The sequence below is a fragment of the Thunnus maccoyii genome, chromosome 10 (genome assembly GCF_910596095.1).
Source record: "Thunnus maccoyii chromosome 10, fThuMac1.1, whole genome shotgun sequence".
NCBI classification, from domain to species: Eukaryota; Metazoa; Chordata; class Actinopteri; order Scombriformes; family Scombridae; genus Thunnus; species Thunnus maccoyii.
In genome coordinates, this window is record NC_056542.1 from 6,821,121 (window position 1) to 6,836,998 (window position 15,878).

The 15,878-nt window shown below is 38.5% G+C and overlaps 1 protein-coding gene across 3 annotated transcripts; it reads left to right on the top strand.

Moving 5' to 3' along the window:
- The first annotated feature begins 469 nt into the window (after positions 1–469).
- On the top strand, positions 470–14,209 carry nek10 (NIMA-related kinase 10). Of its 3 annotated transcripts, XM_042423329.1 has the most exons (37): positions 470–558; positions 657–743; positions 1,754–1,856; positions 1,966–2,026; positions 2,153–2,289; positions 3,203–3,298; positions 3,377–3,461; positions 3,592–3,633; positions 3,713–3,791; positions 3,885–3,952; positions 4,590–4,669; positions 4,744–4,830; positions 5,341–5,565; positions 6,549–6,688; positions 7,167–7,228; positions 7,329–7,400; positions 7,495–7,559; positions 7,682–7,784; positions 7,921–8,049; positions 8,188–8,325; positions 8,417–8,462; positions 8,583–8,704; positions 9,139–9,241; positions 9,344–9,419; positions 9,766–9,895; positions 10,015–10,085; positions 10,506–10,704; positions 10,861–10,951; positions 11,034–11,099; positions 11,344–11,389; positions 11,588–11,625; positions 11,799–11,899; positions 12,074–12,184; positions 12,410–12,518; positions 12,706–12,749; positions 13,016–13,071; positions 13,345–14,209. In XM_042423329.1, the coding sequence occupies exons 2-37, from the start codon at positions 683–685 to the stop codon at positions 13,403–13,405; spliced, it is 3,303 nt and encodes a 1,100-aa protein (XP_042279263.1). In that variant the 5' UTR covers positions 470–558; positions 657–682; the 3' UTR covers positions 13,406–14,209. The 3 variants fall into 3 exon arrangements, with proteins under 3 accessions (XP_042279263.1, XP_042279264.1, XP_042279262.1); XM_042423330.1 differs by lacking the exon at positions 470–558 and having other exon boundaries at positions 565–743; positions 1,743–1,856; XM_042423328.1 differs by lacking the exon at positions 470–558 and having other exon boundaries at positions 565–743.
- The last annotated feature ends 1,669 nt before the right edge of the window (positions 14,210–15,878 follow it).

The window sequence follows — 15,878 nt, forward strand, 5'->3', positions numbered from 1 at the left end:
CGGACATGTGACCCAGACTACACACTGCTTTTTGTAAGACGTCAAAAGCCAGAAAAGTTGGAAACCATCTTCTTTCATCTTTAACAATGTGTTGTATTTTAAAAGCTTGTTATATTAACCATTGTGTCAAATATTCATCTGAAAAGTAACTGAAGCTGTAAAATAAATGTAGTGGAGTAGAAAGTACAATATTTTCCTCTGAAATGTAGTGGAGTGGAAGAATAAAGTACAAATACCTCAAAATTGTACTTAAGTAGAGTACTTGAGTAAATGTACTTAGTTACTTTCCACCAATGATCTGATTACACCTCCTACTCTGTCATCAGGGTCGTAAATTTTAATAAAATGATTATAAGAAGTTTACTTAAATAAGTCATTTTACCAAACTAGTTCATAACTTCTTTGCTATTTTACTTTATTAGCTGTAGTTTATTTACAATATGAATGTGTGTGTGGCGTCAAGTTGTCCAACGACATTCCAATGTCACAACAGCGTCTGTTGTATCCATGGCAACAAGGACCGTCTAATACCGCCCGCTTTGATTGGTTGAAAATGCGGTGAGTTTGAGCGTTGTTTCTGCTCATTTGTTCATTTCGGGGCGTCTGCTGTGTCAAGAATAACAAAGATGTCGCTTATATGTATATAAATTATACAGGCTATAGCTATGACTAAGGATATTTAATGAGGAAATGTGTCCAGCAACCCAAATCAACTACTGCTAATTTGCGATGCTGGAGAAAGGGTAAGAAACTTTGACTTGTCTTTTTGAAACTGCAAGTTAACATAGAAAACCAGCTCAAACTAAAATAGTCTAAGCTATCCTAGCTAGCTGTGTTTTCACTGCTGGATTTTGAAGTGCCTGCATAAGACAGGCTAAATGCAGTAGTGGAAGAAGTATTCAGATCCTTAAGAGAAGAACCAATACAGCAATGTAAAAATACTCCATTACAAGTAAAAGTCCTGCATGGAAAATATTACTTAAGTTTAAGTATTAGTAGCAAAATGTAGTTAAAATATTGCAGTAAAAGTAGTGGTTTGGACCCTCTGACTGATATATTATTATATATGACATCATTAGATTATTAATACTTAAGCATCAGTGTTAGAGCAGCATGTTACTGTTGTAGCTGCTGGAGGTGGAGCTAGTTATACAGTTAGCTAGTTTAGTACGGTGTTTCCCAACCTAGGGGTCAGGCCCCTTCAAAGGGTCACCAGATGAATTTGAGGGGTCATGAGATGATTAATGGGAGATGAAAGAAGAAAAAACAAAGTTCTGAATCTGTTTCAGTTTTTAGACTTTTTCTCTAATCTTTGGATCATTTGAACATTTATTGAAATGAAACCATGTGAGAAGTTTAGAGGGAAAAATCACTATTTGGAGCTGTTATCAACTCATAGACATCTGAAATGTGACCCCGACTACACACTGCTTTTTGTAAGATGTCAAAAGCCAAAAAGGTTGGAAACCACTGGTTTCATCTTTAACAATCTGTTGTATTTTAAAAGCTTGTTATATTACCCATTGTGTCAAATCTTCATCTGAAAAGTTACTGACGTTGTCAAATAAATGTAGTGGAGTAGAAAGTACAATATTTCCCTCTGAAATGTAGTGGAGTGGAAGTATAAAGTAGCATCAAATGGAAATACTTAAGTACCTCAAAACTGTACTTAAGAACAGTACCTAAAAATTTACTTAAATTTACACTGGCTAAAAGTCACTTTGTATCAAAAACATTTCAAGTTGATCCACAGGATACTCATGGAAACAAAGGGGTGCACTGAAAATGTCCAACCCAGTTAAAAAAGTGAGACAAGGAGAAAAATCGCCCCTGAAAACCACAGGAATCCAGAGCAAGTAAGCCGTGTTATTTCCTCACAGTTATTTAATAGCCTGTTACATAATTTAAAAATGTATTTCCTTGATATGACAAAAACTAATCAACTGATAAGCATGTTTTTTTTAGGGCATCTCATGATCTCAGGCGGCTTCAGTCCCTCCTCGCCAAAAGCGGCCCCAGACAAGAGGTGAAAAACAACAAATGACTCTGCTCTGAGGCAGTGTGTCTAGACATTTTGATAACGATACAAATCAGCTCATATTTCTTCAGGTCTGTGAATACACACTGAGGTATGAGACACCATGTGTTGCAGGTGGCAGCACTGAGTCACAGTAAAGCACGCAGCAGTGGAGCCAGCAGATCCCAAGGCCAGCGTCTACAAAAAGACACCAAAACACACAGGAGTGAGAACGACATCAGCAGTGAAGCATCTGAGCTGGAAAAATTCAGGTTTACCTTCCCAGGGAGTTTATAATCTTAGTATCTGTCATTTTTTGAGCTAAATCAGCTAAATTAATTCATAGGACCACAATACATAGTGAGTAAAGTTAAGTTCATCAAATTTGCTCCAACCATCTTGTGCAGCAAAGTGTGTAAGAACTGAATAATTGCACTGTGGACCCAAAAAGTCAACATTTACTTCATTATCTCCCATATTTCCACAATAATGAGCTTCCTACAGAGGCAGGCTGACTTTGTTGGGTGTATACGAGTATGTATATGTTATTAAGGCTGTGAAACATCTGAGAAATTTCAACACAAGTTCCCTATATGATATCTGTACTGACACACACAACAATGTTTCTTCTAAACCTTACTTTGAGAAATATAAATGTTAAAACGTTCTTTCATTTAACAAGAGAAGCCAAAGGTTTCAAATGTTAAATGTTGTCTAAAAACAAGCAGTTGTACAAGAACTTTAAGTAAAGTAAAATAGTCTGAAATTGACAGCTTTCAATACTCGGTGCAATATAGACACATTTTAGGTGTTACCAACAAGTACTGAGGTTAGATCCCTTGCCCTATATGTGACCAGAACATGCTGGCGCAGAAAATGTAGGCATGACTGAGCAAAATCTTGATCTCCTACACCCACAATGCAATTATTTGTCAGATTGTATTATATTGCACATGTTGTTTGTGATATCTTCTACATTTTGAAGATGTTAAGAGGGCCGATAGTTTTGGAGAAAGCAACAAAAGAGGTTAACTTGTTGTTTATTTAATGCTCCTATCGACTTCAGCAGAGTTTGTAAAGTAGAAATTGACTGAACTTGCATTAGATCAACCGTTTCTTCAAACAATCAAATCCTGTCTGTATTATTTTGGACCTTACTATAACAAGGCTATATCCATTTTTCAGCATAACATACAGAGACCAAAGATGTTTCAGCAGCCACCCACTGCACAAACTCTTCTCTGACATCCTTGCTTCTCTGGTCAAGAACCGACTCTGCAGGTAAAACACCTTGGATAACATTTATGCTCATGTCACACCGATGGCTCAAGTTACTAACAATGTTTCCTCCCTCTATAGTGAATGGATTGATCATGCACTGCCTGAGTCAGTCCTTAGAGTTCTGATCTGCCTGCGATTGCTGATCAGAGACCCCCACCATCAGGTGCAACTTGATTCTCCGTGAATCCTATTTTCATGTTTATTATACTGTATAAATACTTCCACATTTATTATATGAGTTCAACAAAAGATTCAAAACAATAACTGTCTCTTTTAACTGCTTCCTCTTTTAGAAACTCCTCCATCAGCTCCAAGGCATCAATTTACTTGCCAGGGTAAATGCTCGCATGGCTAAACAGGCTTTATCCATATATTTCTATTTTCCTCCTCATCCCTGCTCTGTATCTCTTTTAGTATATGGAGTCTGTCACTGCCATGTACATATCTTGTGGCGAACAGGCGTTTGCCGTGCAGAAGCTGGTCACAATGACCTGTGAGTAATCTAAAGCAACGTGATAGACAGACACTGATAACTGAAGTCTTGTGTACATCCTCATCAACGCTGGGTTTACCGATTGCTCCACAGACATGTTTCAGAAGCTGTCTGCTGTTGAAAATCAAAGAGGCTGGGTCATCGAGAGTGGCGCTCACAGGGTATGAGATAAGTTATGATAAGTTATCTGTGATTATGTGCTGTTTGTTTTCAAATCATATGTATGTCTAAGCCAAACGTAAAACCATATGAAGACATTACTGTGCACTGTACCAATGCACTACTCACTACATGTTGTATAGATAATGATGAATTTGTAGTGTAGAGCACTCTTACACCACACTTAAGCCAAAATTTGAAATTTACATCCAAAAACATTTCATAATCTAACTGGCTACTTGGAAATAGTCATGAACATTGATTTTCCCATGGGAATAAATCATTTAGATTTCAACAACCTCTCTTGTGGTGTCACCAACGTTACACATTTATCTCCATACTCTTGCTCTAAGAATAGTAAAACCATCATTATTGTTTCCCGTTTTCATATTTTGGATAGTGAACACCACAGCCTTTAGGCTCAACTAGTCAGGCTCTATTTTTAAACTTTGCAAATATTTACTTGTCAGTCAAACAGATGAAAAACATTAAGAACAGCACAAAGTCATGACATCCTTTTATGAGAATAGTGGATATTATTGTGTTGTCTGTGTTTCTCTGCACTGAATTATTGTCACTGATTTATCTGCATTCATTGTACTTTGTGGGAAAAGATCTAATTAAGTAAACACTTTCCAGACCCTGGTTAAGCTCTTATCCACAACAGATAGCAGCGTGCTACTGGGAGCCCTGCTGGCACTCACCACTTTGGCTGAGAGGTAAGAAAATACTTCATTTAAGGTATTAAATACATTTATAATACAATCTGTTGCGAATTATGTTTTTTCTGTAGCCCAGAATACAAGGAGGAGATTGGGGAGCTTCCAATAGTGGAGAACCTTCTAGTAATACTGCAGGAATATGACCTGCTGTCAAAGAGGTAAGTGACCACTTCTTGCTCTCATTTGAGACTGTGACTATTTAAATTACTTGGTTGAGGTGTTGTCAGTGTTAGATAAAATGTTGTGTCTACATTGTAATGACTAGTGCTGATAAAAGTTGACTCATCTTATCTCTTCTCTTATCTGCTGGGACACAAAAACATCGATCTTTCAGTTTCAGATATGCCGTTTAACATATGACCCTTTTTAGCAAACTAATAACAATCCTAATTAGCACAGTACTTTTTTTTAAGTTCAGCTAGAAAGGATTAATATGATTTAAAACAATAAATTAACATGAAAAACAATAATAAAAACATGGAAAGCAGCAGGAATCAATTAACGGTTGTAAGACAAAGACAATGTAAGAATGCTACTTTGGAAATGAGACCTCAAGATTAAAAAAAACATTTTTACTGGCAAACTAATTAAGTTTCTATAACCATCCCAAATGTCAAGTAATATTCATATAACCTTCATAACATGTGAGTTGAACTTGTTTGCTTCAGGATGAGTGCGGAGCTGCTGAGGCTCCTGTCCCCGGTGCGTCAGGTGAGGGATCAGGTGAGGGAGCTGGAGGGGCTGCCAGTGCTGCTGAGCCTCCTGCACGGCCAGCACCTGAAGCTGCTGTGGAGCATCGCCTGGGTGCTGGTCCAACTCTGCGAGGATCCCGACACCAGGACAGAGATCCGGAGCTGGGGGGTGGTGCAGCCGCTGCTCCGTCTGCTCAGCAGGTTGGTGAGACTGAGCGATAGTACAGTACCACAGTCAAAATTAAAACAGCCTCTCTATTCAACCAAAACCTTTTTACTTTTACAAACATTACCCATGTGTACTGTACATTTCCAGAAATTCTCTGGTCAGAGCTACAATGGGTTCTGTTCTGACCACACTGAAGTGATTTATGGTCTTGGAGGGATGCTTCAGTAATTTAGTATTGCATCTCGTTAAAGTTGGGGGACTCATAAGAGATACATTAAAAAAAAGAATGATCAGACCAACAGAGGCCAAGACATGCAGACTTTTAGTCTAGTATGGGTCAAACTCTGAAAACACTGGATCCTACATTTCCCATAAATGATAGTGTCTTTCATTAGACCCAGATGTCTGCAAGGTTATCTCAACTTGGGCTTGGGAGACTATAAACTGGGGCGTGGAATTTGAAAGATATTGGTGTTTCCCAGGCAGAGAGGGTCTGACAAAAACATGCTGTTAGTTGCATGATGAGAAATGTAGGATCCAGCGTTTTTTTGAACTTCACCCATATTAGATACTAAAAATCAGGATATCTCAGCTTCTGCAGCATCACTTTTGATCGATCTGTTTTTTAATCTGTCTCTTTTGAGTCCCCAAACTTTGTGCAAGGACAACACTAAATTGATGGAGTAGCTCTTAAAATAAAAAAAGAGTGTTTGTAAATTGTAAAGGGTTCAGATTTAGACTGCCTTATTCCACAAAATAGTTTCTGAGATTTCTTGCCTTCCAAACCAGCTTTCTGGCTTGTAATCTGTTTTGGAAAAGAATCTCTTTGCTCTTCTGAAACAAAACCTCTGACAGTGTTTTTCAACAGCTAATGATAGAGGACAGCACAACAACTAAGTAACCAGCATCACAAGAGAGTTCAGTTACAAAGCTTCACCCTCAGGCCAAAAACAAATGACAAATCCATGTTGCTATTTAACACCATGACATACCATGTATAAAATAACCCTTGCAGTGACAGGCAGTATGTCTCTGACCGCGCGTCAATCGAGACGCTCTCCAGCGCCAACGCAGCCGGCCGCATTCAGACAGAACACATCAGAGAGGAGCTCAGTCCACAGGAGGAGGTGGACAACACTACGGCCCTGCAGTCAGGTCAGGAGAATACACAACTATCGCGTACTACACAGGAAATTTTGCATTTTCTCGAGAGTTTTTACAGTGTATTTCTACTTGTGCTTACCACTGCACAATTCAGACAAATCCTCCCCCAGAGGAGTCTCAATCAGTAGCTGAGAATGTAAACAGTGTTTTCCTGAAGTGAGAATGCTGACCACTGAGACTTGGCTCACTGTATCTATCATTTTGGAGGCAATGGTTGTAAATTTTCTGTTTCTGGATGTCTAAAGACGCTCATTTTGTTATTAAACTGTTAACATTTTATTATTCAGCATAGCTTTTGCAGTAAGTATCTACAGAGAGATGTAAAATGTTCCAGCTCAAAAGCTTCGGGGTTTCCAGTCTTCCTTTCATGTTGTTAATGTTCACAGCTGTTGATTAGACTGAGACTAAAAGATTGCATGTATGAGTTCTTAAATTAAGTCATATCCCCTCCCTTCTAATCATTTTCCAGCCTGCTGTACAGCTCTGACCGAGCTTAGTCTGGATGACACATCTGCTCACCACATTGTGCAGGTAAGGAAAAGTCCCTAAAATACATATAGTCCAGATTTGTAGCAAATGACCACATGTGGATCATTTTGAACTTTGCGTCATTTTGACATTCTTTTCTTAGGAAAACGGGGTCTATATAATAGCAAAGTTGGTATTACCACAAAACTCTGGACCAAATGTCACATCGTTGCAGGTATACGGCTTCATATATGTATTTAAGTTACATTTGAGTATAAATTTAACTACCAGAAAATCACATATCTGTAAATCTGTTCACATGTTGGCAGTGCTATGCATTCCGGGCCCTGCGGTTTCTATTTAGTGTAGAAAGAAACAGACATCTGTTTAAGAGGTAAAGTTTAAAAAACACAGCATATTATTTTTAATATATTATATACATATAACTTTAAGTTCAAGCATGTATCATTTAAATGTAGCTAATGCTGGATATCTGTTTTGGTGTTGTTATTTCAGACTCTTTCCCACAGACCTCTTTGAGTTGTTTATTGATGTTGGCCATTATGTGCGGGACCTCACGGCCTATGAGGGACTTCGAACCAAAGTTTCGCTCTTCACTGTAAGGAAACAGGATCTAAATGGATTCATCTGTATATTCAGCTGCTTTTCATCAGTAAAATATGTATAATTGTGTTTTGGGATTAATAAGCAGGATAATTTATCTTGCACACTGATGTGGCGTTCTTGTAATGCAGGAGGAGGAACTGGACGGCCTGAGAGAGAGTATTGAGGCTGTGGACCAGAACCGGCCCGCCCTCAGAGTGATCAACGGTTACTCCATACTCGACCATCTAGGCACCGGAGCCTTTGGAAGCGTCTTCAAGGTGCAATGAACATCCTTAAAACTGGCAGCAACTGCATTCAGCAACATTGGTTTGGGTCAATTTTGCATCTTTGTGACCCTCATTCAAGAGTGGTTCACATCAAGAGTCAATGATTTCAATAAATATACCCAATGACAGGTCCGAAAGCAGAGTGGCCAGAATCTTCTGGCTCTGAAGGAGGTGAACCTCCACAACCCGGCCTTTGGCAAAGACAAGAAGTCCAGAGACAGTAACGTGGAGAAGATCATCTCTGAGCTCACGATCATCAAAGAACAGGCACAAAGTTTCAATTTTAATCTGATAACATAATAACATAATAGGTCCATATTTTGTGTAATTAATGTGTTTCTTGGTTCCTCTTCTCTAGATGACACACCCAAATATTGTTAAATATTACAAGACGTTTTTGGAAGGTAGCAGGATCATTATTTTTGCTGTTAATCACAAAACTATAAGATATTTTAGCACGGCTTGCACAACCCCCCCCCCCCCCCCTCAGATTTTATTAACCATAGTGAAACTGCTTATTTGAGGTGACAAGCTGTACATTGTGATGGAGCTGATCGAAGGAGTGCCGCTGGCTGAACATTTTAACTCTCTGAAGGAGAAGCAGCAGCAGTTCACTGAGGACAGATTATGGAATATATTCATACAGGTAACAACTGCTGAACTTCATTACCTTTGGGACATTTCTCTCAAGACACATCTGCAGAAAGATCAGTATACTCATTTTGGGTGGTCCTATGTGAGTAATAAAAGCAGACAAAAGTATATGTTCTGAGAGTTGTGGGAATAACTGGAATCTCAAGAGACTTTTGACTGACGCATTATTTACACTTGATAGTAAGTTTAGTATCAGAAGATTCCCCAAGTAAAGTGTTCCCACATTATCCAGTGGACTTTCTCCATCAGTTTTGATCTATTTTGGTGCTCGTTGCTAATATTCTTGAATAAAAGCCTAAAATCTGAATGTAAATAATTTCTTCTGCAAAGGAGAAACATTTTGGCTGAATGTAAACATCTCAGTTTCTCCAAAATCCTTCTAACAACTTTAATACTAATAAATATAACTTCTCCACGTTCCCTCAGATGTGTTTGGCCCTGAGATACCTGCACAAGGAGAAGAGAATAGTCCACCGCGACCTCACGCCAAACAACATCATGCTGGGGGAGAAAGACAAAGTCACCATCAGTGAGTGGGTATTAATGGTTTTCCACACCACACATCTTCATTTATATCATATTGTCCTGTCTTATGATAACAGTATAACCTGTGTCTTTCCCCTACTTGAAGCTGACTTCGGTCTTGCTAAGCAGAAGCAGGAGAACAGCAAGCTCACGTCAGTGGTTGGCACCATCCTTTACTCTTGGTGAGGAACTCATCTGAGCATCCAGCTGCTTTTTGTCCATTGTATTGGGAAGTTATTGGGGATATATCAGAGACAGATGCCTCAAAATCTGGACAAATAAAAACAAAAGTATCTGCACAGCTAAATGCCACTAAAAGTAAGTCAGAAAATGTGTTTTGTGAGGATCAATTTCAGTATTAGACCTCGAGCGTGAGGACATTTTTGGAAAATAGGATATTTTATTCAGTCCCCAACTTCTCAAAGGGCTGTTTTTAGGATTAAGGTTAAGATTAGGTTTAGGGTTAGTTACTAGGGAATGCATAAGAGTGTCCTCATAAGTAAAGATGTGTGTGTTTGTGTTTGTTAGTCCAGAGATTGTGAAGAACGAGCCATATGGGGAGAAAGCTGACATCTGGGCTTTGGGCTGTATCCTCTATCAGATGGCCACTTTACAGCCTCCGTTCTACAGCAGCAACATGCTGTCACTGGCCAACAAGGTAGCATGAACACACACACACACACACACAAAATTCACATCGAATTCACATGTAAACTTAAATTGTTTTTCTCTGTGTCTTCAGTTGTTGATCTTTTTTCCTTCATTCTGTGCTTGTAGATTGTCGAGGCCGTTTATGAGCCGATTGAAGAAGGAGCTTTCTCAGAGAGAGTCGTAGACATGATCAGATGGTGAGACTTTTGTTTTGAAATGATGTTATTGATGATAAAAAAATGCACTGCATCTTCACCAGGTATGTTTAAAGGATTTCCATTAGTTATATACAAACCTTAACGGTAAATCGGACCATCGGCTCTCTACGATTTCACAATAGTGGCGGTTATTTTGATCCATTGGTGCTATACAGGCTTTTATTGATTCTTCTATACCTGTTTCATTTCCTAGACTTTAGATTACCTTATTTGAGAAGAGTAGGCTACAGAATCCACTTAAATGCACTTCACTTGTACAATTGTTATTTCATATTTCATTTTTGTGTATTTCATGCTACTTATCAATCGGTTGAAAGTCACGTAATGCACATTAAAGTTATCAATTGTTCTGATGTATTTATAATTGTACTCTTTTCTGTTAATGGGACGTCCTGTCAGGTGTTTGAGTCCAGATGCAGACCAGCGACCGGACATCGTGGCTGTCAGCTCCAGGATCTCTGACCTCATGATGAGGCTGATGGATGGTCTCTACACTTCCCAGAATGCATTGGAGAGGAGAGCAGAGAGAGACAGGAAACGAGCGCAGAAGTACTTCCTGGAAAGGCACAAAAGCAGGACAAACTCATTCTTCTCTCAGGTATTGTAGATTTTGAAAGGATGATCACGACTAACTTAACTAAGAACTATGTGTTGCAAAAAGCTATTTAACTGTTATTGTGGGGTTGTACCAACTTGTAAACCCTTCTTTAAAAACTAATTTCTTAAAATTGATAATGTGCTGCACTGCTTTCAGGAAAAATCCTTAATGAAGACTGAATCTCCGGCTCCACGTTGTTCTGCAGCCTGCAGTTCAAACAGCAGCAGCAAGCAGAATATCAGTCAAGGTAACTCTGTTGTTCACCACACAGGATTATACACACATCAAAATGATAACATGCTGTAATTAATCCTTCCTGTTTTTTTTAGATGATGCCTCAGATGAGGAGCTTTCTATTAACAAAAACACTGCTGCCTCTACAGGACAACACTACGGTTAGTTATCTGTCTGCAAATATGTTCATCATGAGGTTTTTACTTTAAACCCATCCAAGGGAAAAATGTGCCTGCTGTTTTTCCCTGATTAATGTTCACACAGTTTTATACTTTCACAGTTGGACGCTTGTTTGTCTCTTGTTATTGACTTCAGTTTTTCAGATTGTTTGGAGCACTGTGTTGTGGGTTTTTCTCTCTTAATCAAGCTATGAGGTTGTTTTTTTTGTTTTTGTTTTTATATAAGGGTTGATGTCCAGATCATCCGTTACACCTGACCAAATTGTAGCTGGGTGAGTGAAAAAAAACACACATCACACATCTGGCATTAGAGTTTGGGGAAAAGTCTTAGTATCATCTCTGAGTAACTGCTTTCTCTAAATGAAGGCAGATGTTTGTTGACGCAGATACACCAGAACACATAACCACTAGTTTATTTCTGACCTGAAACATCTTATTAATCCGCCTCTCCCACTTGCGTTTCTCCTCAGTGGGGATTTTGTTGCTGCCAGGATGAAACCAAAACCAGGTATCTTTTCATCCCGATGGGAATGTTTAACCTTCTGCTTTTAAATCTCCTGATAAGATAAGATACTACACAACCTAAACAACCCAAAAAGCATAACATTTTAAAAGTTGGACATTGTAAAAGTTTGTTTTAGCCTTAGTCAGATAGTGTGTTTGGTTTTTCTCTTATCTCAGTGTCAGCAGGGATCTGTGTCTCCCAGAAGAAGCTTCGCCAGATTGATGATCCAATCCAGAGACTCCTTGTGCAGCTGCACAAGATCATATACATCACTCAAGTACAGTAATACAACGATTGTTTCTGTTCCAAACTCATGAAAAACAAAACTTTATCTCCATCAACTTGGAAAACCGACTATTTTTTAAACATTGCACAAAGTCTGATAGGAGTGGTTACACTTGACTGGGATTGTGTTGGTGTTAACTTGAGATTGTCTTCATTTAACCCGCAGCTTCCACCAGCTCCACACCACAACATCAAAAGACGGGTCATTGAAAGATTTAAAAAGTCTCTCTTCCACTACGGGAGCGACCCACACAACCTGAAAGTGGAGCTCAGCAAGGTTTGTACAGTTGACTCACGATTCTCAAATCCACTTTAGTGGTTAGTAATGCGCTGAACCTGTGGGTAAGATGAGCCTTTACTTGCTCGTTAATACAGTAGGTGTCAAATATGTGCCAAATTGCTGGTGAAATCACAAATTAGATCAGATTACTCAGCTTCTCACCAGTCCGTTTCATCTGTAGTTCAGAAGCAAAATGAGCGTCTCCTTCCTCTTTGCTTGCAGCTCTTCCAGGCTTCTCCAGAGCTGATGGAATTGGGCTCAACCAGTTCAGACTGGTGGTCTGTGGTCCACCACTTCACAGGAGATCCCCACACTGCTGCTGACAACTCAGGTAAAGGAACCTTTATCACAGTTTCACCCCGTATGTCCAGTAAAAGACATCAACAGACAAAATACTGCAGGCTCTGTTGCTCCTACTGATTCTGGTTGGTGAGGAAAAATGTGTGTAAAATTGTGTAAAAGTGACAAATTCACAGCTAGATGTTTAGATTTTAATGCAACTGATTCTCCTCTCACAGGCGATGGGAATCTCAAAGATGGAGTCACTTATGAACAGATGCAGGTCAGTTTCTCTGAGAAGGTGGTAATGATTGTTTTTTTTTGTGTGTTCATCGTTCAACGTTTGTTATATACAGAGATGGTCAGTAAAACTTTTTAATTTATGCTGTCTTGTTAATTTGTTGGCCTTTTTTCGCTTTTGTTTTCACATTGGTGGATCTAGTGTCTCATTGTGGAACAAAATTCTTTAATTTCCCCCTTTGGGATGGTTGTATCGAGTGTCTGTCTGTTGTCGGTCAAGTGATTTCCTGTACAAATGTTCCTTTTCAGGGGATCATAGAAGAGTTGCTGGAGGAGAACAGCTACTATGAAGCAACACACAGCAGGTGACCAGGGAATTTGTACATGCTAATCTGACAATATACTGTTTATTTAGCAAGTAAAATAAGCTAACTTAAGCTTCTTAACTGCACTATGCTGTTTCAGGGTATTGTAAACAGTCAGTGGTTGTAAGTAATCAGCTGTTGAGACATACTGCTGTTACCAAAGTGTGTTTTTTGGTGGAGCTCATAAATGCTCAAAGGTTCTTTTTTGAGGCAGTTTTTCATCTTTTTTTTTACAACATTCACAACATTGTATTTGTTTTGTGTTGATTTTAGGAATGCAGAGAAAAGAAATTACCAAAAAAGAAGTGACCATCGTCCATATTCATCCTCATAAGTCACAGAGGCATCTGAAGAGACACCGATATACTCTGTGTTAACATGTCACTGTACTTCTCCTCTCAGGCACTGCTTATTTATACAAATGTGATTTGACTGTGAATCTCCAAAGATGAATTAATATATCTGCACTGTGCTACACTGTATATGCACATGCATGTAATGAGGGTTGATTTGTTTTGTTGTTAACACATATCAAACCTCCATATCAAAGTGAACTGGCCTCCAACCTGCATGAGGCTCTCACAAACACACACATGCACACACACACACACACACAAAAACAGAAACAACCGGCTTCACATCCACCACCATCCACAGCTTATCTGTGGGGTCCAGGCACTCTGCTCGTGTGAAGCTTTTCGTTTTGTTTTTTCAGGTTTGTCTGTGTTAGCACTTTAGATTCTCAATACCAGACTCAGCAGTTTGACTGTTTTAACTCCTCGCTGCAGGACTGCACGTCACAGCATGTGTTTTTAGGTGGCTGAAAGCCAAATTTCCTCATACATTTCACTTCCAAAGAGCTGAAACCTAACCGTCACCTGCATTCTGTATTTATTTTCAAGCATATAACGATGTTTGACTGCAGCTTTGTGAAACAGCAAAAAAACAGGTTTTCGATATAATGAACATCAAAACTGTGTGTAATTCACTGAACATTTTCATTGTAATTTTAAAGAGTTGATGGCAGCTGAAGGCTTTCTTATGCACTTTCATCCAAAAGGGATTTGTCAGTATAATCTGTAGAAGGAATAGAAAACTAAGTTGACATTATATGAAATAAATGTTATTTAATGCAGATGATATCTAGTTGTGATCATTTTAAAAATAAACACTGTACCCTGCTTTGCTGTACAATGAGGAAAGTCCACTTTGAACTGGAAATATGTGTGCAGGTTTGACATTATGCAGATGTGATGAGGGAGATCCAAAACCATAAAAGAAGAGATTTCTGAATTCCAAGAGGCTCATGAGTCCGGACTCAACTTTCATGGTAACCCTGGGAGTTTAAACTGAACAGAGTCAGCTCTTTGTCATCTTTTAAATTTAACATTTCAGCCCGTTTTCTGTGCACATAAATAACCAAAAGGCTGTAGATGTGTTCACAACTGTCCTGCTATCTCAGATATTACATTTCTTTTGTAAAGCTTACAGAAAGAAACTACCTGATCATACTTCTGACTTTTTAGATCTGAAAAAAGCTAATTATGAAACGTGAAAAAGCTCAAATACTTCACTTAAATTACAGTTTTTAAAGCAGCGTATCATGCTGTGAAATCTGGTGCTCAAACACCACTAAACACATAAACTCACAGGATGCAACTTCCAATATTTTACTGTTTTGCACTTCCTTATTAAATCCACAGGGGGCAGTATGAACCTTGATTTTGAGAGAAGATGAACTGACCTCAAAAAGCCTCCCAGCTCACACAACAACCACTGTGACACCTCAGAAACAACAGAAGCTGGCAGCTTTAGTGGAAACATTAAGGAGCACAACGAAATCCAGTACACAAGACTTTAATAGACCAACAAAAACATATGAAATGTGATCTGTTAATAATATCACAAATAAATGCACCATGAAAAAATCCTTATAGATCCCGTATGTACACAGCCATACTGTCTGTATGTGGAATGTGGATGAGAGAAACAATGAAATCACACTTGCTGCTCCAGGTTGAAAAAAATTTGCAAAGTACACAAAATTTCCAGATATGGAAACATGTTGGCACATTTAGAGTAGGCACATGAACACTTACAGTACATGAGCTGCTTGTTTACAGTAGATATTACACTTACATCGATAAACACAGATAAAAACACTCCTTGCTGTTTCGTGGAATGTACATTTTTCAGGCACAAATCTCATTTAAGTTTGTTTGCAGCTTTATGCGATTACGCTGCTGTATGTATAGCTTTTTTGTTTTCTCAAACGGCAGACCACATTTCCCATAATCCCTTTCCTTCTGTTGCAAGAACAGATACAGTTACAGTTTATTTCATCATATACTGTGTGGTTACATTTTTTTCCTTTTCATTTCTACAGTACAACGTATTTTATTTAGGAGTAAATTCCTGCACGGCTGCTGCATTTCAATGAAAAAAAAAAGTTTTATACAGTACTCATCAAAGTAAGGTATCAAAAATTTCAGCTTCAGTAGGCCTACTGAAACCTGAACATTGCAGCCCTGCCAATACCAGCCGATATGTGGTTAATGTTAAAACTTTACATTTAGAATATGGAGGAAGGAATAAAGTTGTGTATTAGTTCACTTACAGTATATAAACTCTTTATATTTCATACTGCAAAACAATCAGGAAGATTTCTAACAAAATGCTGTAACACTTCACTTTCACGTCCGTTATGTAGCTTTTTATAAGCAGCATATAAACATTTAATACATATTTAAAACACACTATAATGTAGTTGTAATTAGATATATGCGTTTGTTAATGCATTTCCCATA